We start from the raw sequence: 23,899 nt of genomic DNA, 5'->3' as shown, positions 1-23,899 counted from the left end.
TTAGATGCTGTAGAACTGAAATAATTAAAATTACTGTTTCATTTCCATGTGTATTAGGAACATTATAAAGGCTCCTTACTCATCTGAGATAGCTACCTCACAACGGAGCATCTGTTGATTATCAGCTGAGGGTGCTGGTCAACAGCAGCTGAACATGAGCCAGTGTAGGTCCCAGTGGCCAAGGGCAACCTGGTTTGGATCAGCAACTGCATGGGGGCTTGACCAGGGAAATGACCATCCCTGCACTTGGCCCGGACTCATTATTTCAAGCTCAACAGAAGCCACATGACCATTTGTGTTCCAAATACAGTATACAGCTGCCATTCACCACTGCCTTGTCTGGAAAAAATAATCTGTCCCCACAAACTGAAACTGACCCCCAAATATACATGTTCACCACGTCCAAGTTTTCTGTGTGTGAATTGTACTGAAAACCTAATTCTGATTTGTGCTAACAGGTGGTGGTTTTTTTCAAGAAATACTCACTCATGGTTTTTATGTAAGTTTTGCAGCATAAGTCTATAATGTGTAAACATTTCTAATGCAGTCTCTTGCTCAGAAGCATAAACATTTCTGCTCACAACTTTTAAAGACACTTCAATCAGAATGGATAAGTGCTTCTCTTGAAAAATACCTAGAAATTATGACTTCACTGCATAGGGTTATAATATTTTTATTATGATAATCTATGAAAAAATTAATTTTTATGTGCAAACTGTTGTTTCACATCACAAGTCTTGACAGATTACAGAACAAAACTTCTCATCTGATTTTTATGTCAATTCCCCAGTCTAGTGAAAATTTCATTAACATATAGCTGGATTTTACAAAGAAATCAACACAGTTCTAAATGCTTAAAATGTTGCAATATTTGAACTTACAATGCATAATTTAAATATTTAATCCAAGTAGTTATTAAAGGACCACTGTCAAACTCGTATGACAAAAATTTCCTAAGTCTTACCAAAAATAATCACAGTCCTTTTTACTTAAGACATATCTTTATCTAGCAGTGAATTCCTTATAATACAAAAAATAATTTACTGATCCTCAGAAACTACTTTCATTGGATTGTAGCAGCAGCTTACTAACAAGCTCTGTTTTGGGTTATGTGCATGTAAAGCTCAGTTGTGAGCTAGAAAATTATCCCCTAGATTTTGGTAAAGGAAAAAGTCCAGGCAATTTTGGTTATGTACATATACTTCATGGAGTTAAGCATGGCTTAACACGGCATTTTGAGAGTGACACAGACATAACAAGATCTTAACTAATAGAGATACTGAGGAGAGAATTAAACACAAATGATAGAGCATGGAGATTATCTATCCTTTTGAATTTACATGCCCTCTCATAGCAGTTCAGGCTTTACAATACAGTAAAATCTGGCTACAAAGGTTCTAATATTGGATGAAATAAACACCCTTATAGTGGTATAATACTGAAAGTCAATTCAAAGTCATCTCACTCCCCTAATGAACGTTTGCAAAATTTTAGCAACTGACATCCATATTGGCAGGCTTTGTGACACAAGAGTTATGTCAGTCTGCCATATTGCACAGGGTTACCTCCAGTGCTCCTATGGCCTTCAAAAAAGCACAGAGCACAATTATTACTATTGTTACACCACAGATGGATAATTTAAATTAATTCAACTACTTTTAGGTAACCTGTGACACCATGGCTTCCTCTGGATAACTAGCATAAGCTTTAGTGCTGTGTATTTCCTCAGCCTGTTTTCAGCTAACTTTTTGTATTTCTTACTCTGGTCAGCTGAGACCAAGATAAAAATCTCTCAGTTTTAAGATATAAATCTACCTACTGAACACTCCTCATGTCATATGCTGATGTACATGGATTTCTCAAAGAAAAAAAAGAGACTGTGATCTGAGTGATAACAGGTCTTTCATGTGCTGCATCTCTGCACGTGTCGCCCACTCACAATTTTGCTTCAGCTTGGAGATAGGCACTGCCAACAGGAACTAGGCACATCACAACCAATCAGTACAAACCCTGGTAAAGAATATATTCATATAGTAAAGGCAGGAGTGCAGTAATCTGCGAAATGGGAAAAGCATTACATAAGATATTCTCTTTCATGATTTTTAGAAGAGATGCTTTTTATTTTGCAATTGTTTTTCTTTTTTCACCAGAATTTGCACCTATTCAGAGGACTATCAGCTTCTTCTCCCTCATGCCTTAGACAGAGCCCAAACTTTGCGCTCCCATTCTATTTGCTATGATGTGGGGAAAAAGCTTCTGCAAAAGTGAAAGCCAAACAAGAAAGGCTAAACTCACTAAAATTTGGGAGAAACGTTTCCCCTTTTTCTAGGAACATATATATGTCTATGTACAAAAATAACACCAGGTAGCATTCTTTTAGAAAAGTTAAATATATAAAGACTGTTTGAATAACTGCACAAACTAACCATTTCAACAGCTTTTAAATATCACACATTCAATTTCCATAAGCAAGCTACAATCTAGTTTAGCAGTTTTCGATGCATTCAACATTGTTTTGGAACAGACTCAAATACAACACACTTTACATTTCATAAAAACCATGTGCAGATACAAACACACTTGAGAACAAACAGTAAACAGTTCAAGTTACATTCACTTTGTGGTAACAAGTCAATCAGCTGCTTCATGCAGTACCCTGGAATATGGCAAGGCCATGTTAAAGCCTCCATCCTTCCCTTAACACAGATCATCAACAACCAAGTTACAATACAGTCACACAAAAATACTCTTAAATAAAACCTTTAAGCCTGTCAGAGTCCAGTTCTCTCAAAATTCCAGAACAACATACTCTATAAGTATTTTTATGAGTTCATCAGAAAAAAAAATAAACACATCAAGCAAAGGCTCAATCTACTTTGTACAGGCTAGTCTAAGACATTAATTCATGAGTTCACAATTCCTAATTCACACACATACAAGCAAAACAGTTTCCTAGCCAATGGTGAGAGTGCTCCTGCTCGCTCCTCTCTCCTGGTGCAGCCATTCCTTGCACCACACCAGGAAACATGAAGGCCTCAGCAAGTCCATATGCTGTTGGATCTGCACCAAAAACTTTTTAGGTAAGCTGATGTATCTCTGACTTCCAGCCTGGAAGTTTGGTCTATAGAATTTCCATATGTTAGTGTATTCTAAAGAAACTGTGAGACAGGTACTACACAAAGATAAAGATGGAGGTGATGAGGGGTGCAGTAGACACCCCCCGCCTCTACTGTAGCAATGGTTGTGGTGAGGCCCATGTATCTCTTTCTGCCCACTGAATCCTGCATAGGTGTTGCTCTTGCTTTGTCCTAATGGCGCTGCTCCCAGCACACCCTAGGTCTTAGCAAGTGCTCTGTTAGCAAAACCTGAGCAGGAAATGAGGAACAATCACAAGCCTAGTACTACATCAACAAGGTTTCAGGTATGAATGTAAACCCTCCCATTTTGGCATAAATCCATCTGTCAGAATTGTAACAAAAATAAAGTAACATATTTCAATCACAATACATGTGCAAATGTGCCCTGAAAAAATAGAACAAAAGTAGCTTTGGCTAACGCTACTAGCTTACATAGTTATAAAAATACAAATAAAGTAGGTAAAAATAGGGAGAATTTTTGCAGCTCACCTATATCAATTTACCATCTTTTTGCTAATGCATACTGCTTTTGCTTGTATCAACAAGCCATTTCACAAGCCATTTCACATATTTCACAAGCCATTTGGTTTTACAGAAGGTGACAGATCACACAAAACTGACTGTCACTGAGAAGCGATTCTCGAATTTGTAATGCGAAGTGCTACACTTGCAATGGATCTCATGGCACAGGTAGAAATCTTGTGACAAACTCCAGCCTGGGAGATGTAGTTGGAAGCTAACCGGTACAGCCTTTCTGCCCCAAATATATTAAAGTGCCCAGGCAGTACCTTCTCCACAAGTCCTCTGTCCACTAAGTCCATAAGGCGCTGGCAGCTTGCAATGTAGTCACTGATTCTGCTGTAGGGCAGCCAGTCAATCATGGATCCATCGTATACCACATCCCCACTGAACAGAATCTTCCTGTCCCTGTCATGTAGGCAAATACTGCCCCTGGAATGACCAGGCATGTGCATGACAGTGAGCTGTCGATCTCCAAGGCTGATCACATCCCCTGCGAACAGATTTGTTACAGGGAAACACATGAATTTATCATGTTCATTAAACACCATGAGGAGAACTACCTACCCACAGGCAAAGATTTATAAATACTATTATACTATTATAAACACTATGTATAAATAATAAATATCCGCAACAAAGGAAGCAGGCATTTGTTTTCTTGCTGAGTGCCAAACAGGTGTCTGAAAGATATACTTAAAAAAAAGGTATTTTCCAATGATACTAATAGTTAACACAGGCTTGGTCTGTATTAATGGAATCTATTTCCACTCAAATAATGTGAAAAGCAGTGCAATAGAGAAAATAAAACAGGAAACAAACAGAACACATTCAAGGTGAGTTTCCTTTAAAAAAGTTTACAGAGTAAATATTTCACAATTTATTATCATTTTATCCTCACTTAAATCACGTAGAATTGCATTCCTGTTACTCCTGAAAGGCAAAAGGAAAGAAGATGAACTGCTGGAGGAGAACCAAGACTGGCCTCCACACACATTCTTCATCTCATTCAATAAGATATAAAAATAGACACTTCTTAACATTAGGTAATTTTTTTGCCAGTTTAAATGTGAATTCATTTTCATTGCACCAGCCACTGAACTGATACTTTCAGCAGAAAGTCAGTCTCATGTCTCAATGAACATTAGTTTAGAAACTTTGATATCACGTTGATACCAACATGCTTGCTCTTTCACAAGATTAAACTTTTAATAATCCCTCCCATTTAAAGAAAAAAAACCCTCACATTTCTGTTGATTTATTACAGTTAAGTGTCACATCAGCTCTTCACTGAATCCTTCAGTAAGTTCAGTTTCACTTTTCTGAGCACCTATGTGAGATGATTTAATAAAGCCAAGAGAATAAGTTCCCTGCCAAAAGTGTCACCTGTCTGTCAGACTTATACCCTTTAACTTGTGCTGCACTGTATTGTACAGTTTAGGTGGTCTGTTGTCAAAAAAACTAGTCCTGTTACCTATAAGAGACTAGATGGATTCTTTTATCTGCAAGCCACTTCTTTAAATGTTAGTTATATCAGTAACAAGCTACTTTTTACAGACGTTTTACATAATTCACATAAAATTCCGTAAATCCATGTATATTCGGTAGGACAAAAACCGTATCCACAGTACATACTTCAAGAAACTGTTAACTGTTAATTGCACTGTTACGTCTTGGTAGTTTATAAATAAGGGTCGCCAGATGGCAGAACCGACTGACTCCGTGACACACTGAGGATAAACCTGGGGTACAATTAAGTCACTTAAATCACTGTTGAGCGATTCTTATTCTAAGGAGGGAAAACCAAACCAAACCAAACCAAACCCAACCCCCCCAACAAACAAATAAAAACCCACAACCCCCAAAAAAACAAACACCCCCCCAAAAAAAACAAAAAAAAACACCCCCAAAAAATAAAACAAAAAAAACCCACAACAAAACAAACAAACAAAAACAAACAAAAAAAAAAAAAAAAAAAAAGAGGAAAAAAATCCCAAACCAACCAGGCAAACACACCCTGATGCCAAATACTTTAAGAACTGCTGGAAATGAGGTTTAACCCACTACGCCTCTCCTTCGACCCTGCTGGCCGCAGGCGGCTTGTAGGTTGACGGGAGTGAAAAATCACTCCGGAGCCGAGTGAAGCAGGACGCGGAGGGCGGCAGAGACGCCCCTGCAGGGTGGATAGGCAGAGCTGCCGGGCCTCACCTTCCTGCAGGAGGCGGCTGGGCCGCACGGGCGGGACGCGGAACTGCCGCGCGCTCCAGCCGGGCCGCGGCGGCCGCGACACCTCCCGGTCCGACAGCCACGTCACGGCCTCGTAGTTGTCACCGCGCAGCAGAGCGGCCGCCTCGGCGCTGTGCACCGCCACCTCCTCGAAGTGCTGCAGCCCACCCGAGTGGTCGAAGTGGACGTGCGTGGCCACGGCCAGCAGCGGCCGCGGCCCGGCGCCCTCAGCCGGCGCCAGCAGCCCGGAGTCGCGCAGGTAGTCGGGCAGGCTGCGCAACCCTAGCCCCGCGTCGATCACCACGTCCCGCTGCGAGCCCCGCACCAGCCAGATGTTGGCCCGGTTGCCGGACTCGTAGAAGCGCTCCTGGATCCAGAAGATGCCGCCGCCCAGGGGCTTGTGCGCGAACCACTCCAGCGCCGACATGGCCCGCGCGTCGCTCGGCGGCGGCGGAGCGCCCCCAGCGTGCCGGCGGCGGGCGGGGCGGGCGGGGCAGGGCCCGGCCCACTGCGGCAGCGGCGGGCGGAGCGCGGACGGTGAGGAGAGGGGGAGCCCTGAGGGGTTGGGGGGGCTTGGCTGCAGCGGGAGGGGGCGATCGGGTTGATTCCTCTGCCCTGCAGGGGCGGTACGCAGAGGAGGCGGCTGAGACTTGAAACGCCCCGGGCCCTTCAGGGATACCCGACAGGTTGGGGCGGGAGTGGCCGGCGGTCGGGGAGGGGAGAGGGAGCAGGGAAGGGACGGAGAGGAGCCGAGAGGGGTATCCTCACACTGCAGGCGTTAGTGACTGTGGTGACAAAACATCTTCACCCGTTTATCTTCGGGAACGTCAGATTAAAAGAAACCAACCAACCAAACCCCCCCCCCCCAAAAAAAAAAAAAAACACCACACAAAAAAACCCCAACAAAAACAACAACAACAACAAAAACCCAAACAAACAAAGAAACAAACAAACAAAACCACAAAAACTTAGTATCTAAAGTTCAGTCCTTTTTCTGTATATGCTCCTCGCTTCCACTGTTTGCACCTGCTTCTGAAAAGCAAGGGTCTACGATCCGCAAAACGCGATCGGGTGTTTCATTCTGAGGATACCGAGAACCCGTGGGAGTGCTCAGCCTGCTCCCGTCTGCTGCCGTCGCTCCAGCCGCCTCGCAACTGCCAGGGATCCCAATTCCAGAGGCCTTTCCCTCCCCAAGGCTGAGGAGGACCTGCCTTCCCCTGAGTGAGTGCCCGAGAAACTGCATACCTACGTTTGAAGGAGTTTTAAAAGCTTAAATCTGAAAATCTTCTCATTTATACAGTGAATGACATACAAACTACCCATAAATATGAAAATGCCCCCAGGTGCTCCATTAGACATCCCTCTTGGAAGCCAGAGCGCTAGTTGTAACTTTGTCATGCGTAGTGGCTCAGTTGTTCAACTTTACTTTCCCTTCATGATTTGTCCAGTCATCTGTCACTATCAATTTATGTCATCAGTAGATATAAACCTTCTAAGCCAGTATGCTTTAAAAAACCACAAGTTTGGGTAAGAATTTGGAGTTGAAATACTGCTAGTTTTAATTAAACCTTGTTACTTCTCATCAGACTAATGCTCTTTTTCAAGGGAATTTACTGAGAATTAATTTTAAAGCAACATTTTAAAAATAAACCTCTGTATTCACTACATTTAATGTAAAGCATGCCCCTTCTTGGTAGCTCAACATCTCTTAACTTTCATTTTGTTGTGTTGTTCTGTTGTTTGTGTCAAAATGGGGATAATACTTAAATTTATTACTAACAGGATAAGAGCCAAAGAGTGAGAAATAAAACTGTCTTAAAAACACCTTCTCCCCACCCTTCCTTCCTTCCATGTTCTCCCTCCTCCCTCCCTGCAGGGGAATGGAGGTTACGGTCAGTTGTTGTTTCTGCTGCTGCCCAGAGAGAGGTGTCCTTCCCCTGCTCCCATGGGGTCCCTCCTACAGGAGACAGTCCTTGATGGACCTCTCTGGCGTGAGTCCATCCCATGGGCAGCAGTTCTTCCTAAGTTGCTGTCCTGTGGGTCACTCCTCCATGGGGTACAGTCCTTCACAAGTGAGTTATACCGATGTGGGTCTCCCACAGGGGCCACAAGTCCTACCTGGGAAAAAAACCTGCTCCAGTGTGGGCTTGCCACTCCATGGGCTGCAGTTCTCTGGCAGGATCCTGCTCCATCTTGGGCCTCCCACGGGGTCACAGCCTCCTTCATGCATCCAGCATGGGCTCCTCCATGGGTTGCAGGTGGGTCTCTGCACCCCAATAGTTCTCCCTGGGCAGCAGGGGCACAGCTGCCCCACCATGGTCAGCTCTGGCTCCTAGAGCACCTCCTGCCCCTCCTTCTGCACTGACCTTGGTGTCTGCATTGTTGTTCCCATGTTCTCACTCTGCTCTTCCCTGGCTGGAATTCTTTCTGTGCTACAACCTTCTGTTCTTAAATATGTTATCTCAGAGGTGTTACTGTTACTCCTGATTGGCTCGGCCTTGGCCAGCAGCAGGAAGTCCGTCCTGGAGCCGGCTGGCATTGGCTCCAGGGACAGGGGAAGCTTCTGGCAGCTTCTGACAGAAGCCACCCCCGTAGCCCCCCCACTACCAAAACCCAGCCACAGAAACCCACTACACACACCTGGATAATATAATTGCTCAAATTTGGGGCTTGACTGTATCTTTTTCCATCCTTTTTTCAAAGCAGTTTTTTTTTGGTTTGGTTTGGTTTGGGTTGGGTTGGGTTTTTTTACATTCTAGTTAATTACATGTATATCCCTAGTTGTTGCTTTGTTTTCTTTCCTAAAAATTATTTATTTAGGTCTCTCCGCTTAGTTGTAGACAGTATTCCATGCTGCAGGAAATATATAATGTGATTTTGTTTCATCCAAACAGAGCTTATTTCTCTTGAAAATCACATGTAGGAAAAATCTGGCATCACCCTGTTTCTCACTGGCATGCAATAATAAAAAGGACATTGCTTCTGTTTGGGAAGAACTAGTTGTGATGATGCAGGTATAGCAGTAGGTCTGGAACAGATCTGTTCATACTAAGCAAGGTGCAGTACAGTGACTGTGTAGTTGGTGATAAACAGCTTGTGGTATTTCTGGGCTGGGGCCTTGAACTGATCTCTATGCGGCCTTGGGCTGTAAGTAGTAGCACACTGCTCCATCCAAGCTTCTCTTGTGTCACACTTATTGACATCTTCCCCCAATCTCACATTTTGCTTTTCTTGTCAACTCATAGCTCATGCAATTCATGAGATGAAGGTTGGTGTAACCAGTGTAACCATTGAAAGTGGAGAGATGTGACTGTAAATGTTTTGCAGGCTCTTTTTCTTTTATACCCTTTGTTAAATATTTTAGTTAGAAACAAGCTCCTTTTATCAGCAGTTAGCTTCCAGTCCTGCTAGAGTCTTTTGATACCTTTTGATTACCTTAAGCCTCTTTGTGGCACTTCTTTAGGACAAAACTAGTTACTAAGATAAAAGACAAAAAATAATCTAAGGATGAAGAGGTCATGAATGATAAACACAAACTAGCTTTTGGAGGAAAGTTCAGAAATTGCAGAATGTATTAACATAAGGGTCCTTATGTTAAAGGTTTATGAAACTAAGGTTTAGAAGAAGAAAGTTTAAAACTCGTAGGTTGGGAGGTAATTTCAGGCACACAGAGGTAGCTGGAAGAAATATGGGAATGAAGCTGATTTTAGGCATGTACCAAATTTATGGTCTGTGGAAGATCCTGTGAAAATGTCTTCCTGTTTAAAAATGATCTTTCATTTTAAAATGATTGTGATCTTTGTTAAATGTTAATTTTCTAGGTAATATATACTTGAATTTGAAACACGTATGAAAATATGGATGTTTAAAAATCTGTAATATTTTCAGTACCTCCAAATGGCTGGGTCAGGCAGAGGAAGAGGACGTGCTTCATTTACCTTCAACATTGAGGCTATTGGATTTGGTAAAGGTGCAGCTCTACCTGATGTCATCTGTAAACCACCACCACCATTTCCAGTAAGTACAGCCAGTACCGTGGAGCACATTCTGTGTTCAGGTATAGTGTGTTCACACTTGTATTTAAATAACATAATGAAATATATGAAAAACCCTAAACAGTTAGGTCAGTTTTGAAGTATTTAATAGAAGTCATTATTTTTCTTATTGCTATTTCCTGTCCCTTTGCTAACTGTTGTTATTATTTATATGTGTTATTATGTTATATATTTAACTATATTGCTTGCAGGCTGTTAGTGTGTTGAAGTCCTCATCATGATTTGTTTTTCTGGACATTACAGTAGCAGTAACATTGGATACCTAAATTCATCTGAAATTAATTTACACTAGTCTTTGAGACTATGAATGGATTTGCTCATTTTAGATCATTGCTGTTTATGCAAAGATGAAAGATTGTGTAGAATTGTTGTGTACCTCAGGAGACAGCGTTTGAAAATAGCTGAAAGATACTTTGTATAATTAAGGAAGCTTAATTGAGTCTTGGCATTTGGGATGTATTTGAAAATTAAATGGGAAGAAAGAGCATTTTCTGACTGTGTTTTGCTGTGCAAGGAAGCTTGGACAATTTTGAGGCAGAAAAGTAGTCTTACAATGTTGTAGTTTTATATAAGAGAATTTATCAGTTATGTCAGGATTTGATTGAAGTACATGAAATTTTTTTCAATCTCACTTGTTATGATAAATGCCGTTTATCCTCTTAGTCCAATATTACAATTAAGCTGTGCGATTTCATATTACTAAATCATCTGTAGCTGTTTCTAATGTGAATGTTGCAGTCTGCTTGACAGCACAGTTCTGTGCCATCTGAATTCTGTATAATCTGCAGTTTCTGAGTTACGGTTGGCCTTGTAGGAGAATTATTAGACCCAGTATATCTAATGTATACCATGGATAAGTTAAAAATGCTTTCTTCCCTCTATGAACAAAGTTTCAGAACCAAGTTAAACTTCTCGGGTAAATCTAGTGCCATTTAAGAAAATCAGAGTTAACCCAGTTGTATAACTAGGTTCAATAAAAAATTCAAGTGTTAGATTTAATGACTGGTGTTACAGCTGTTGACTGACACTGAAATTATTTGAAGCAGTGAATTGTTACTATTAAATATAGCTGGAATCTGTAAACTCCTTTCACGGCCCAGCTCCGGGACTTGAGACAGCACTTTTTTCTCTGCAACCTAACACTCAGGTATTTATTGTGCACCATCTGTCATGTGAGAAAAACAACATCCATTCTGTAATTTGGTCTTTAGCATTCTGGATATTTTTGAAACTGTTTTTGTGTATTTATATTTCCCAATTTCAAGACTCATAATTAAAACAAAAACCAAAAACCAAGCCAAACTAAACACCACAAAAAACCAAAACCAAAGCAAGCAAATAAACAAAACCACCAAACACACATACACACACACACACAAATAAAATAAACCCAACCAAACAAAGAAACCAAACCAACCAACAATTAAAAAACACCCTGCCCAATAACCAACTGCCAAAAATATACAAACAAAAAAAATCCAAGTCTTGACAATTCATTTAAATTCAGTGGACAGAAACTGAATTGTGTGAGGGCCTGTGTGCTACCTGGTTTTATGACAACACTACCTATTCCCATGACAACAGTCATGGAAAAGGTGTCCATGTTACTCAGAATTCATACTTAATGCAGTTAAGACACTATTTTAGAAGAGGTTTAAGTCCAGCACTACTCTGACTGAAGAGAGAAGAAATGGTTTCTGACTAAGGTTAGTGAGAAAAACTACTTTTAGCTAGTCAGGATGACTGTGAATGACTATTTCACAGTTTTAACATATTTTACTCTTGATTTCTTGATGCATTTTTGCAGAAAGATACAGTGAAGTTATATAGGGTGTAAATTTAGATGTAAACATAGTTACTATGCGTGTCAGAATGCAATATAGTATACTTGTGAAGTAGTGTAACGCATAGTTGCATTTTTTTTAATTAGCTGTGTTTATTGTAGCTTTTATTAGTGTACCTGTGTATTTGGTGGATATCAGTACCTTATATATAATAAACATAATTTGTACAGAGTACAGACAATAAACCAGTGCCTCTGAAAACAGGAGAAGATGAAGATTATATGTTGGCCTTAAAACAAGACCTTAGAGAAACTATGAAAAGAATGCCATACTTTTTGACAGTAGAAGAAGAACATCAAGGTTTGTGATCTTTTTATCTATATCTTTAGTCACTATTCTGGAAAGGTTGATATAGTGAAATGCATGTGTTGAAGATGTGTTTCATACTGATAAAAAATAGCAACTTAAAATAATAGTGAATTTTTCTGCTTTTACACTTATTGAAATCATGGGTGACACCTACAAGTACTATAACTGGAAAGCAACTACTGTTGAGAAAAAAAGGTATCAAACATCTACTTCATTTGGTATACAGTAAGAAACATTTAGACCAACTACATACAGTCTTTTCAATTATATGCTAGCCAATACAAGTGAAATAGGCATTTCTACATGTTAAAATACCATAACATTTGGCATTAGAGCAAAGAAATCCATAGTAAATACTAGTGTTGAAATTCAGCTTTCATTGTGTAAAGACATACTCAAAATAATCAATATTATATTTAATGAGTGAACATTTTAAAAGGTACTCAGCTTTTTTCGCCCTAAGTCCATTCAGAAAATACTGACAAGTCACTGGAAATAATGAAGACTGAGGTGAGGTTAAGTGATTTACTGAGATTTATACCAGAAGCAGAGCTGGATTAGAAGCCAGATCTTGATCTTATTCTGCCTGATCTCAGAATTTCTTTTGCTTGCATGTATTTAAATATTAACTGCTATATTATCATTTGATAACAATAAATTCTCTTCTATACTTGACATCCAGTCATACATCATTGTATTGTTAAATTCAAACTTCCCAGTCGGAAAACTGAGCTAGTGGGAAAGAAGGAAACTGGAGCAGGAAAACTTAAATGTCTGTTTACCATACTGTGAGGGTATTGTAAATCCAGTCACAAGAGGTTATTACTGTGAGAAGTTCTTCTTTTCATTCATGATTTTTTGCCTGGTTTTATCAGGCCCCTGAGTGCTTATTCTGAATTATATAAATGGCAAGTGCTGTTACAGCTCTATAAAAGTGTTTAAGAAATTCAAAGTGTTTAGGCACTGGATAATCTTTTCCTTCCTATCTTGTGCTAATTTTGAATAATGAGAGCTGACTTAAACTCTGAAATGTAAGGTTTAATCTCCGCCCCAAAACCATCAGAATGTTTTCTCACTGAGTATTCATGATGTTGATAACATAGAGGTGCATAGTGTAATCCCTTCTGAATTTTTGCTAATTTCTGTTCATGGTGTAGTGGTGAATTCTAGATGGTTTTGAGATGGTGCAATTTTTTTATTAGGCTTTGACTGTAACACTGAATAACACACCTTATTCATTGTCCCTTTGTTCTGTACTAAAGCCCAGTATAAAATGGAGCAGTGTCCTGCAGTGTGAGCAGTGAATACACTGACAGACTGACGCTGTGGTTCACAAAAGGCAGAGTATCTCCCCTGATGTGCACCTGGAACCCAACGGCCACTGGGATGCAGCTCTAGTGCAGCACAAGCACAGACCAGGCTGGACCCTGACGGTGCAGCCAGGTAAAACTGATTATAAGGAAAGAACAGATCTGATCCTTATTTCTAGATCCTTTTCTGATAAGAACTCCAAATTACTCTTTTATTACATCTTCTCTTTCATCTTTTGAGTAAATGTATTTCAATCAGTTTGGATTCTCACCTCGCTGGAGGCTTGCTGTGCTCTTGATCTTTGTCAGGATTGGAATTTGCTATTTCCATTAGAGACACAAAATAGGAAACTGCTATGCCTGAGAGCCAGTCAGGATTATTTCCAAGGAACCTGCTGCTTTATGAGAAAATGTTATCTCTCTTTTCCAGCTTTGCCTCATATGATTGTTCTTACTGATCATTTTGAAATCATCTTTGTTTCTGCAACCTTCTTTCTGAGTGAAGAGATCTCTCTCTGTTGCTCTGTTCCTTAGTAGAACTGCCAGCTTTGCATACTGGTTTTTAATACCAAAATGGGAAGTTGCAGGGAAAGTAGGGAGACCACTTGATAAACTGAAATAATGCTTTGAACGCTATCATGATCTCCCCAAGGGTAAGTTGGTAAGTTGAGGTAACTTTTTGTTAAATCTTTAGTTGTACAAAAATTCTGCGTCTGAGGGGTGTGGTATAATTACATCAGTGGTGGTCAGCAGTTTAAAAAGCTTGTTTTCATCTCAGTCATAGTGTGCAGTTGTCTCTGGGACTGTATTATGTGGCAGAAGTGGCCTAGTTTTAAGATAATTGCATTTATCCCCCAGAATAGACTGTTTTAAACTGATCTTTTCTGTCTGGTTTACAACTGTTTGCTCCACTTTATTTCATCAAAACATCTGATAGAACTAAGAGGAGGCAGGAGGGGGGACTGTAGGCAAGAACTTCATAAATTGGCTTTGCTACAAGAGTGACTGGATTATTTTAAACCCTAAGCACAACATCTCTGAGCCAAATGGTCCTTGAAAGTGCGAGAAACAAGGCATCTTAATTAGTTGGGATATAGCTATCTATCTTATTATTCAGGTAGTAAACAAAAGCTGCATATAATGCTACCTGGCAAATTCGATGTGTTAGTGTCCCATGTAGAATAGATTTCCATCATTCATTTCAGTACTCATGTTGAGTGAATAGCAGGCATATTCTTTAGTAATTTATTTATTTTCCTCGTTAAATTAGCTATTAATCATTCATATTTTTCCTCTAGGTATATCTGCTATGACTGGGTGACTGCCACCTTGGCAGCAGCTTCGAATGAATTCATTAGTTGTGAGAGGTGTGAGTCAGTCAACGATTTTTTGTACTGATGGCAGTATTTCGTCACTAAAGAGCCTTGAGCTGAAATCAAAACTACTGGCTTCTTTTCCTCTCTTTGCTGACAGTTTCCTCTAGCATCTGTGAATGCCCCTTGAGACACTGTTATTTTAAACTCAGGCTCTTCCTTGAACAGTTCTAAGAAGGTTTTCTGCTTGCCCTCATCATAACTAAGTTTAAAATTGAACTTCATTTATGACATCTTCTTTCTTCCTGGTGAGCACACATCTGAAGGACAGGATGCCATTCTGAGGGACCTAGACAGGCCCATGGTAATCTCATGAAGTTTAACAGAACAAGTGCAAGGTGCTGCACCTGGGTTGGGGCACTCCCAATATCAGCACAGGCTGGGGATGAACGGATCAAGAGCAGCCCTGCCAGGATGGATTTGGGGGTGCTGTTTTGTGAGGTGCTGGAGATGAGCCATAAGTGCGCACTCACAGCTCAGAAAGCCAAACATGTCCTGGGCTGCATCCAAAGCAGTGTGGGCAGTGGTTTGAGGGAGGGGATTCTGTCCCTCTGCTTTGCTCTGGTGAGACCCCACCTGCAGGGCCACATCCAGCTCTGGGGGCCCAGCACAGGAAGGACATGGATCTGTTGGAGCAAGTCCATAGGAAGCCACCAAGATGATCAGAGGGATGGAGCAGTTCTCCTACGAGGAAACCCTGAGAGAATTAGGATTGTTCGGCCTGGAAAAGAGAAGGCTTCAGGGTGACCTTATTGTGGCTTTCCGGTAAATGAAGGGAACGTAGAGGAAAGGTGGGGCAAGACTGTTTACGAGAGCACGTAGTGACAGGACAAGGGGAAATGTGTTTAAATTGAAGCAGAGTAAGTTTAGTTTAGATATTAGAAAAAGATTTTTTTCCTGTGAGGGTGGTGAGGCACTGAAAGAGGTTGCCCAGGGAAGTTCATCCCTGGAAGTGTTCAAGGCCAGGTTGGATGGGGCTCTGGTATAGTTGAAGGTACCGCTGCCCATGGCACTAGGTGATCTTCAAGGTCCTCTTCCAACCCAAACCATTCAATGATTCTATGTTAGAAGTGTTTGACTCTAAAGATCAAAGGCTGTCTCAGTTACTATTTTTTGTACAGTACCCACAGAAATTATCCCTGTTTGAATAATGAGTTATTAGTGCAATCAGATTCGCTAATTTTGCATGAAGTGGATTTTGCAGTTGTGAATTCAGTAAGAAAAAAGGGAACTGATTTAAAAATACTAAAGTTCTGATAATGCTTTTGTCATTACAGATTTCACATAAAGGGTTTTTTCAATATAAATAGCTGTGTTTACATTGTATGACTACTGCATTATTTATGATGCATTTCTCAGTTTAGTTCTTGTAGCTGAAAAGAGGTTAAATGGATTAAAGTGTGTTGCTGCTGTTTAGGATGGGATGCAAAGCTTTTCCATTGCAGAAGTACTGAAAGTCTTGGAAGGTGATGATCAGACTGAGACACAGCCTTTTGATACCTGGGAATTATGGATGGTTAACATAGGGATGTTACATTTCACTGACTGGTTTTGTAGCAAAGGTCTGATTGTGAAAATCTTGAAGAGTATAACAGTTAGTGTTACATTTGATGTTTCAACCTAGTTGCCCTGATTAAATCTGCATTTCATAATTTCATGCTTTTCAAGGATAAAAGCATAAATTATAATAATTTTGGAGTGCTTTTTTTTTTTTTTAAGTTCTTGACAACAATAAAATGTGAGAATAAAAAAATATACTATATGTTTAGTTACAGGAAAATATCAAGGACTATGTCTGGATTGCCTGTTAATTAACTGAAGTCAATAACTCTTTGTATCCTTCTCTATAGCAATTGAGAGGTACAGTCAAAAGTACCAGGACAGTGAAAAGGAGCAGAATACATGGACTCCAGGTAGCATCTGAGGCTAATTTTCTGTTAACCTGTGAAACGTTTGCTCTTTTAAGTGTTTGATTCATTATTTTTCAAGCAATAAAAAAGTATGAAAATCCTCACCAAGTCATGCATTCCTTGTTGAGAGTTATTCCTTTGCATGTTTTTGGATCAAGGCAAGTATTGTTTTGTCAGGAAAAAAAAGGGTAAGAATCTGATTTTATTTATTTAATCGGTTGTAACAACTGATTTGCAACAAAAACGCAAGCTTCAGCTCTGACTTTAGCTTTCATTTTTCCTGACTCACCACACAGATACTAGCTTTGAACTGGAGCAAACATTGATGTTATTAAAAATAATCCAACCTGGTGTCTGTCATAGGTAGTCATGCCTGTATAGCTCACTACCGCAAACATAATTACATAATGTAAGTTGAAGGGCCCATGGGTCACTGGAATGGCTGAACTTGTCTCTTTAGGGTAGAGGCCAGTTGTCATTATGTGGGGGAAATGACAGTCCTGAGTCCAGTTCCTTGATTTAAATTACAGCTAGAATTCCCTAAAACTTTTGTGTGCTAAAACATTTTGGCATCCATGTAAAGAAGATCAAGAACAACAGGGGCCTGTTCCTTTCCTTGGTGAGTTGCAGGGAGAGGATTACTGCAGTAAATCATCATTTTTCTACATTAAGCTATTTTCTGTACAGATTGGAGAAGACTCCCAAGAGAGATGAAACCAAAGAAGACAACCAAAAAAGGTATATTATATATCTTTAAGAAGCAAATAATACACATTAGTTGAGAGATAGAAGACATACTGGAGCTGGTTAGGGGAAAAAATATTATAGAAATGTTAATTAGTCCAAATAATCAAGTCTTTTGGCAATATTTTTCTAAATAATTTACTAGTCTTCCTGCCTTTTGTGATTTTTACTTTGCTTTTATAGGATGTTTTAACTTATTTGTATAGATTTATCTTCCTTTCCTGACTCATGTATTGATGTACCATATTGCACTGTACATATGAGATATGTAACAGTGAAAAGTTAAAAAGAAAAAAAAACACAACAAAACCACAAGCCTTTTTGTTTTGAAAGCTTGCAACTTAATCAACACTCACCCTTCTATTCAATAAGTAACTAGCTGTTCAGATTTCCTTTATATTTTGGGTTTCTCAATTATTTATTATTTGGTTGAGTTTTGCAGGTTTTTTTAAGCCTTTTGCATGAGGTTTAATGTGGGTTATTTTCTATTTTCCCTGGTTTTACTTTTTTTGTTTATTTTCAGCTTTCTTCTGCAGAATTGTGAACCAGATCCTTCAACAGCAGTTGGAGCTGGTATTGGCTGTTCTTACAGGAAAAAAGATTTTGTTACACAGCATCATTTGTTTTTCAAAGTGTTTTCTAGTGTGCATGATTTATTTAAAGTTCTCTATAAAAGTCTGTTGTTCTGATGATGTGAAATAACACTTGGCCTCCTGTATCTAGCTGTCTCTTTATATATAATTGTTTATTTTCTTGTTCTTTTTGTCCAAGTCTCTCCTGTGTCATTTTTCAGTTCAAGGATAAAGTAGAAAAAGAAATGGAAATGTACAGTAGTGACAAAGACTGGCTCAGCTGGAAGCTTTGTTCCTTTTAAGAATGTCACTGACAAGCATGGTACTAAAGGTAGACTGTAAGATTCAACTGAAAATCAAATACTTATTTGCAAAGTCTCTAAAGATGGGACCAGAATACACCTAATTTTTTTCCCCCACAAGAGGAAACTACTGGATTTTGTAAGCCCCTGCACAATAGGGAGCTCCCCAAGATCCAGTGAAATAATAAATAACTATTATTCCTTGTTTAAAAAATATTATGATGAAGAGAAAATCATTGCTCACTGTGGGATCTCTCGTCTTTCTTTAGTGCCAGTTTCTCTATTGTCTCTTAAAAGTACATGTTCTAACATGGCTGTAATGGTGAAGAGATCAGGTGATCATCAGAATTTTATTTGATTAAAAAAACAGCTGCCCTTGAAAGCAAAAACTATGTGTTTTAGGGGTTTTTTTTTTGGAATTCTGATGATACAGAGGGCATACAAAAGTTATATGACTCAGGATATTTGTATGTAGCTGATCAGTGACACATCAGCCCTCCTGGTACATATCTTAGTAGTATTTTGAGGACAGTTAACTTAGGTGACACTTGTGGAACAAAGGTGAGTGAGTCAAGAGAACTTGCACAGAAATTCAACCAGGCTTCCTACCATTACCCATTGTAGCATGCAGGAGTGGTTTGTTATATGTACAGGGACAGCTTTATTTTTACACGTCTCTCCCTCCCTCTTTCTAGTTTCCCTGAATGTTTTAAGCAAAGATCTGACCACCTGTCACCTTAGTGACAAAACTTTGGGTAGAATTCCACATCTCTCCCACACTGACCCTTGGCTATGGAACACAGTATTCTAGATACCAGTGCTGCCTGCCAAAAACAAACCAAACCAAACCAAGCAAAAGGAAAAAAGAAAAAAATAAAGAAGGGTTCTGCTGACATTATACACCAGCCATATGCATAAGTATATAGTAATCAGGTACATGCATTTTAGCCCAAGTACTTCAAGAACGTGTATTTGGAAATCAGATGAAATTATATTCCCTTGCACCTCTAAGGTATATTATGTACAGAGCTATTTTGCTTGAAGTTCTACTAAAGATGGGTCAGGATCTCTAAGTTTATGATAAGGGCCAAAGATGTTTGGCATTTAGGGATAAATCTTACATGTCTGTTCTATCTGCATTTAATCTAAAAGCCTGTGGGATTTTGTGCAGAGATGGTAATTCTGAATTGCCCTCTACACTTGTTTTCCTTAAAAGCCTACTTCATTCTGGATGTGTTTGCTTTGATGTTTATGTTTTTACAGAGCAGCTTGACTCCCCTCAGTTCTTTGCACTACTTTAGTCACATAATTGTTTTCTAGGCAAAACACTGAAACAAACTCAATGTTATATATGACAAATGCTTTTGACAAAATACAGTCGTTTGCTCAGCAGTTCTCAGGGTTCTGCTTCCTTGAGTATTAGGCTGGTATTTGGGCAAGTTTGATATAGGGTGATGCCATTCAGGTAGTTCTTATCTGGGTATATGGAGTGCTATTTTTGACCTTTGCTCCACCATATAATTAATCAGGGAGTAACCTGGTAAAGATTATATTAATGAATCAGGGAACTAGGTGCAAATACACTCTGTGGACTTATTAGATGAGAGCCAGCTATGGTGCAAGAGCCACGTAGCTACAGTAACCATACCTTCTGCGTTACAGCTAATGAACTGCTGTGAACTGCACTGTATAAATTAGTAACAATGAATTCCTATCTTTTCAAGATCATGAAAAATAACGAGTGAGATTTTGTTCTAGTTTCTTAACATATTGTGAGTAGGTAGGTGACAAGTATTTTGTGAAGCTGGACATCATCCTTTAGCCAAACATTTGGTCAACTGCTTGTTCAAACTGAATTTCAGATGCTTTCTAGGCATGTCTTACATAAACTGGGCACTTACACCTCTATGAACGATGTAGCTCAAAGTCTAAGGTAATTTTAATACAGCCAGTATGGGATTTCTCTGGCATATTCAAGATGTAAGCTTGTGGGACCAAGTAAAACAAGATAATTTGTGCTTTCCGTATTAAAGAAATAATAGTGATGTATTTTATTTCACCAGGTGCAAAACCAAAAAAGGCAAAAAACTTTGAGCCTAAAAGTAATCTGGATGTGATAAAAAAAATTGAGGTAAGATGTGCAAACTCTTTCTAAATTTTACAATAGAAATTGCTGAAGGAAAATGAAACCTAGTATGTTTTTGGTACACATGGAATAACCAGAACACCCTTTATTCTGGCCTTGTCATGTTACTTTGGCAGACAGCTATTCTGCACTGTGGTGGCACAAGGGTTAGAGTAAGGATAGAGCCTGGAGAAATTACTTTCGCTGCTCCTGCTTGTACCTGAACACAACAATCAGTTGCTCTTCATTGGGTAGCAATCCAGCCTAATGTGAACAGCAGAACTACTGTTGGAGCTTCCTGAAGGAGGAACTGGTGTCAGAGCTTTTAAATCTATTGATGTTTCACCAATCCACTGATGTGAGAACAATTTAGTAAGTTGGGAGGGAAGAAACATACAGAAAGAGAAACTTAGAAAGTGACTTCTGTTTTGCAGACAATTATTTATCATGTGGGGTGGGAAGCTTAAAGGTGGAACAACTTTGTATTTGTTCTTGTGGTGATCCATCAGTTGTTTGGTGCAGTTATATTATTACAGACAGTATGTGGTATTGCTTTATCAAGTAATGACATGGCCTTTTCCTGTCAACTGTGCTACCAGTGGATGGTAAAGGGAAATCATCATCTCAGTCTGTAACATAAGCCATGTTTTTTTAGCCTTTAAGTGCGATGGCTAATGCTTGACCAAGTCTATATGAAGTTCCTGTGCTTCACATCATATTGGTTTAAATGTCAACAAACATTTTCACACCATTGTTATGCTCTTAACTTTGTTATGCTGTCTTGCTGTTAACTGCAGTTCAATATTTTGGTATTATGAATTCCTGTTGCTGTAATATGGGATTACCTTGTAAAGGAGATTGCCTTGTGACAGGAGTTGGAAAAGAAGGATGATGAAGAGGAAAAATCTGAAGATGAGAAAGACAAAACAAAAGACAAAGAAGGTGAAGATGATGAAGAAGCAGAAGAACCAGAGGAATATGATGAAGAGGAACATGAAGAGGTACAATGTCAGTTTTCCTGTATACAAAGTCCCATCCCATTTATTGAGTAATGTGTTGGCTGGCAGCCAAGGAAATGTCCCTAGCTTCTCTGATGCCAAGGGAGAGTTGTTGTGGGAGGCATTATTATATTCATGTTCTTTGTTGCACTACATTTCGTTGTAGTTCATTTAATTGGGTGTTTTAGACTTACTATTCACAAAGAGCTCTGAAAAAAAAGATCATGCACACAGGAATGTGTCCTGCCACAGTCAATATGTACAATTACTCCTTTTCATCACTGAAACAGTGATGCCTCTTCTTTCATAGGTATCAGAACTTCATTGCAGTATTTTCCTTTTTCTTTGCCAAGAAAATAAAATCTACTACTGCTTTAAAAGGTGGGGGCTCAAGTGCAGTTTAAAGAATGTTTCTTTTATAAATTGTGTTCTCCACAGATAAAGTGATAGATTTTTTTCTTCAATTGGTTTAGGAAAATGACTACATTTCCTCCTATTTTGACAATGGAGATGACTTTGGTGCTGCCAGTGATGACAGTATGGATGAAGCAACATACTAACTGTGGTTGCTAGGTGCTACACTGCTCAAGCCTTACACTACTTGAAGAAGAATTCTGGAGGTAGGCTGAATATCAACAGACCTAATGCTTTAGCTCTACTGGCTTTAAGCAGACTCTCCAAAACCACGTCTGAGTTTAATGGTACTATGATGTAAAAAAGGATATGAGATCCTTTGTTTTGTTCTTTTGCCAAGTGTTTTGCAGACATGCACCTTTTTAAGGTCTTCTGGAATACCTTTTGAAGAAGTAAGGTATATGCCTTTGTGTTGCCTCTGCACAGAAGAAGAATGTATGCATTTTACTTGAAATTGTGCCTAAGCATTTGCACTAGTCAGTTCTGTGCCTCAGCAGTGAAATCTTGAAACCAGTAATGAATTTCTTGATGACTGCAGCAAAAGAGATATGGCCTTTATGAACATAAACTGCTTGCATTTGGCAGCTGACTTCTCTGAAAAAATTTATGTAACTTTTGAGTTCAGGTGACTGAAAAAAATTGATGACTAAGCACTTTAATATAAACTGACTGATCTGATTTTAAAAGAATATGTGGCAAAAGTTAGAAAAATTACAGAATCCTGGTTTCACCAATTAATGAAAATTTCAGTCCTTTGCCTCAGTTTCTCTGCCTGTTAGACTTTCTTACCTCACAGAGCTGTTAAGTGAGAAGGGAGATGATATGTATCTATGTAATTGTTAATGCATTTGTTTACTTCCTACAGAACAAAAAAGACACAAACAGAGAGCAAATCAATAGAAAATAAAACCCAAAAATAAAAGAATGTGGTGCAATATTTTAATGCATGAGGTTTTAATTAGAAAAATAAAGGATGAATGCTAAGATTAGCAAAACCAGAATGTTTGGAAACATCAATTCTATTTGAGAACAAAAGCTGAAATGTTGATAACTTATTACTGAGTTTGAATAATACAGTAACAGTGCATTCTTTGTGTCACTTTTGACGGTACAAAATATTATTGGCCAGTGTTACTACATTACTATTGATTGTTGTGGGGGTTTGTTTTGTTTTGTTTTTTTCCGGCTGGTTGGTTTTTGTTTGTGGGTTTTTTTGTGGTTTTTTGTTGGTTTGTTTGTTTTTTAACATTCTTAAAACATTATGTTCCTGTTAATAATCACTGTTACTGGCTCTAATGAAAAGTTTTAAACAAAGCCAATTCCTTTTATCAGGAAAGGAAACTATAGTAGTTTTCCTTACATGTCTGGCATGTCTGGCATTCTGAAAAGCAATACTTCACCTCACTGGTGACCGGGAAACAATTCTGCTTTATTCTGTGCATTTCTATATGCAGTAAGAATTTAGTCCTTAAGGTGTAACTTTTACATATTCTGATAATATACCTATCATATGTAAAGGAAATCAAACTAAAATGCTATGCAAGTCACACCTCAGAGGTATACCACTTTTATTTTGAAGTGTTTATTGACTACAAATGTTTAATAAAGATTCTACTGCATTGCACAGGAAATACATTCTTTCAGTTTTCTTTTAAGCATCACACGTCAGCAGTTGGGTTGCCTGCTTCTTTGTGTGTGATATACAAAACAGAGACAGAAGATGTGAGTGAGGCAAACATGCTGAAAATTCACTTGCCATAACTGTAACTGCTCCTACTGGCTGTTTGCCCCATGCACAGTGAACAGTGATACTCCTTGCCTCTGAAACAAGGAATGCAAATACATGGCTTTTGCCAAAGATGGAACTACAAAACTAAAACAGGAAAATAATTACTGCACAAGTTACAAGTTGTTTGCAAGCTGTGGCTTGCCTGAACGAGTACAATACCTGATCCTGTAGCAGACAGTAATTCTTGAGGACTAATGACCTACTCCACCCATCATACTGCTAATGGATGAGACAACTGCCTCTCTGCTGCATGTTGAGAAATACTACCCTGG

The 23,899-nt window shown here is 39.1% G+C and overlaps 2 protein-coding genes across 17 annotated transcripts; one reads left to right on the top strand and one right to left on the bottom strand.

Annotated features, from left to right (window-relative positions):
* Positions 1-657: 657 nt before the first annotated feature.
* Positions 658-6,333, bottom strand: MBLAC2 (metallo-beta-lactamase domain containing 2). Its single transcript, XM_050328556.1, has 2 exons — positions 5,865-6,333; positions 658-4,149 (listed from the first exon to the last, which is right to left on the bottom strand). The coding sequence occupies exons 1-2, from the start codon at positions 6,307-6,309 to the stop codon at positions 3,761-3,763; spliced, it is 834 nt and encodes a 277-aa protein (XP_050184513.1). The 5' UTR covers positions 6,310-6,333; the 3' UTR covers positions 658-3,760.
* A 57-nt stretch (positions 6,334-6,390) lies between these two features.
* POLR3G (RNA polymerase III subunit G) lies at positions 6,391-23,469 on the top strand. 16 transcript variants are annotated; one of them, XR_007630416.1, is made up of 10 exons: positions 6,399-6,419; positions 6,923-7,103; positions 9,771-9,899; positions 11,952-12,081; positions 16,624-16,686; positions 17,371-17,421; positions 20,365-20,432; positions 21,299-21,427; positions 21,898-22,044; positions 22,179-23,469. XR_007630416.1 is itself a non-coding variant. In XM_050328559.1 (9 exons), exons 3-9 carry the CDS (start codon positions 9,780-9,782, stop codon positions 21,982-21,984), a joined length of 648 nt encoding a protein of 215 aa, XP_050184516.1. In that variant the 5' UTR covers positions 6,399-6,419; positions 6,927-7,103; positions 9,771-9,779; the 3' UTR covers positions 21,985-23,469. The 16 variants fall into 16 exon arrangements, 5 of the variants coding, with proteins under 5 accessions (XP_050184518.1, XP_050184516.1, XP_050184514.1 ...); XR_007630417.1 differs by lacking the exons at positions 21,898-22,044; positions 22,179-23,469 and adding an exon at positions 17,951-18,330 and having other exon boundaries at positions 21,299-21,374; XM_050328559.1 differs by having other exon boundaries at positions 6,927-7,103; positions 21,898-23,469.
* The last annotated feature ends 430 nt before the right edge of the window (positions 23,470-23,899 follow it).

This window comes from Myiozetetes cayanensis, unplaced genomic scaffold (genome assembly GCF_022539395.1).
Source record: "Myiozetetes cayanensis isolate MyiCay16 unplaced genomic scaffold, myiCay2020 scf4, whole genome shotgun sequence".
Taxonomy (NCBI): Eukaryota; Metazoa; Chordata; class Aves; order Passeriformes; family Tyrannidae; genus Myiozetetes; species Myiozetetes cayanensis.
The sequence above is the reverse complement of the archived record's forward strand: the minus strand, read 5'-3'. Positions and strand labels throughout refer to the sequence as shown.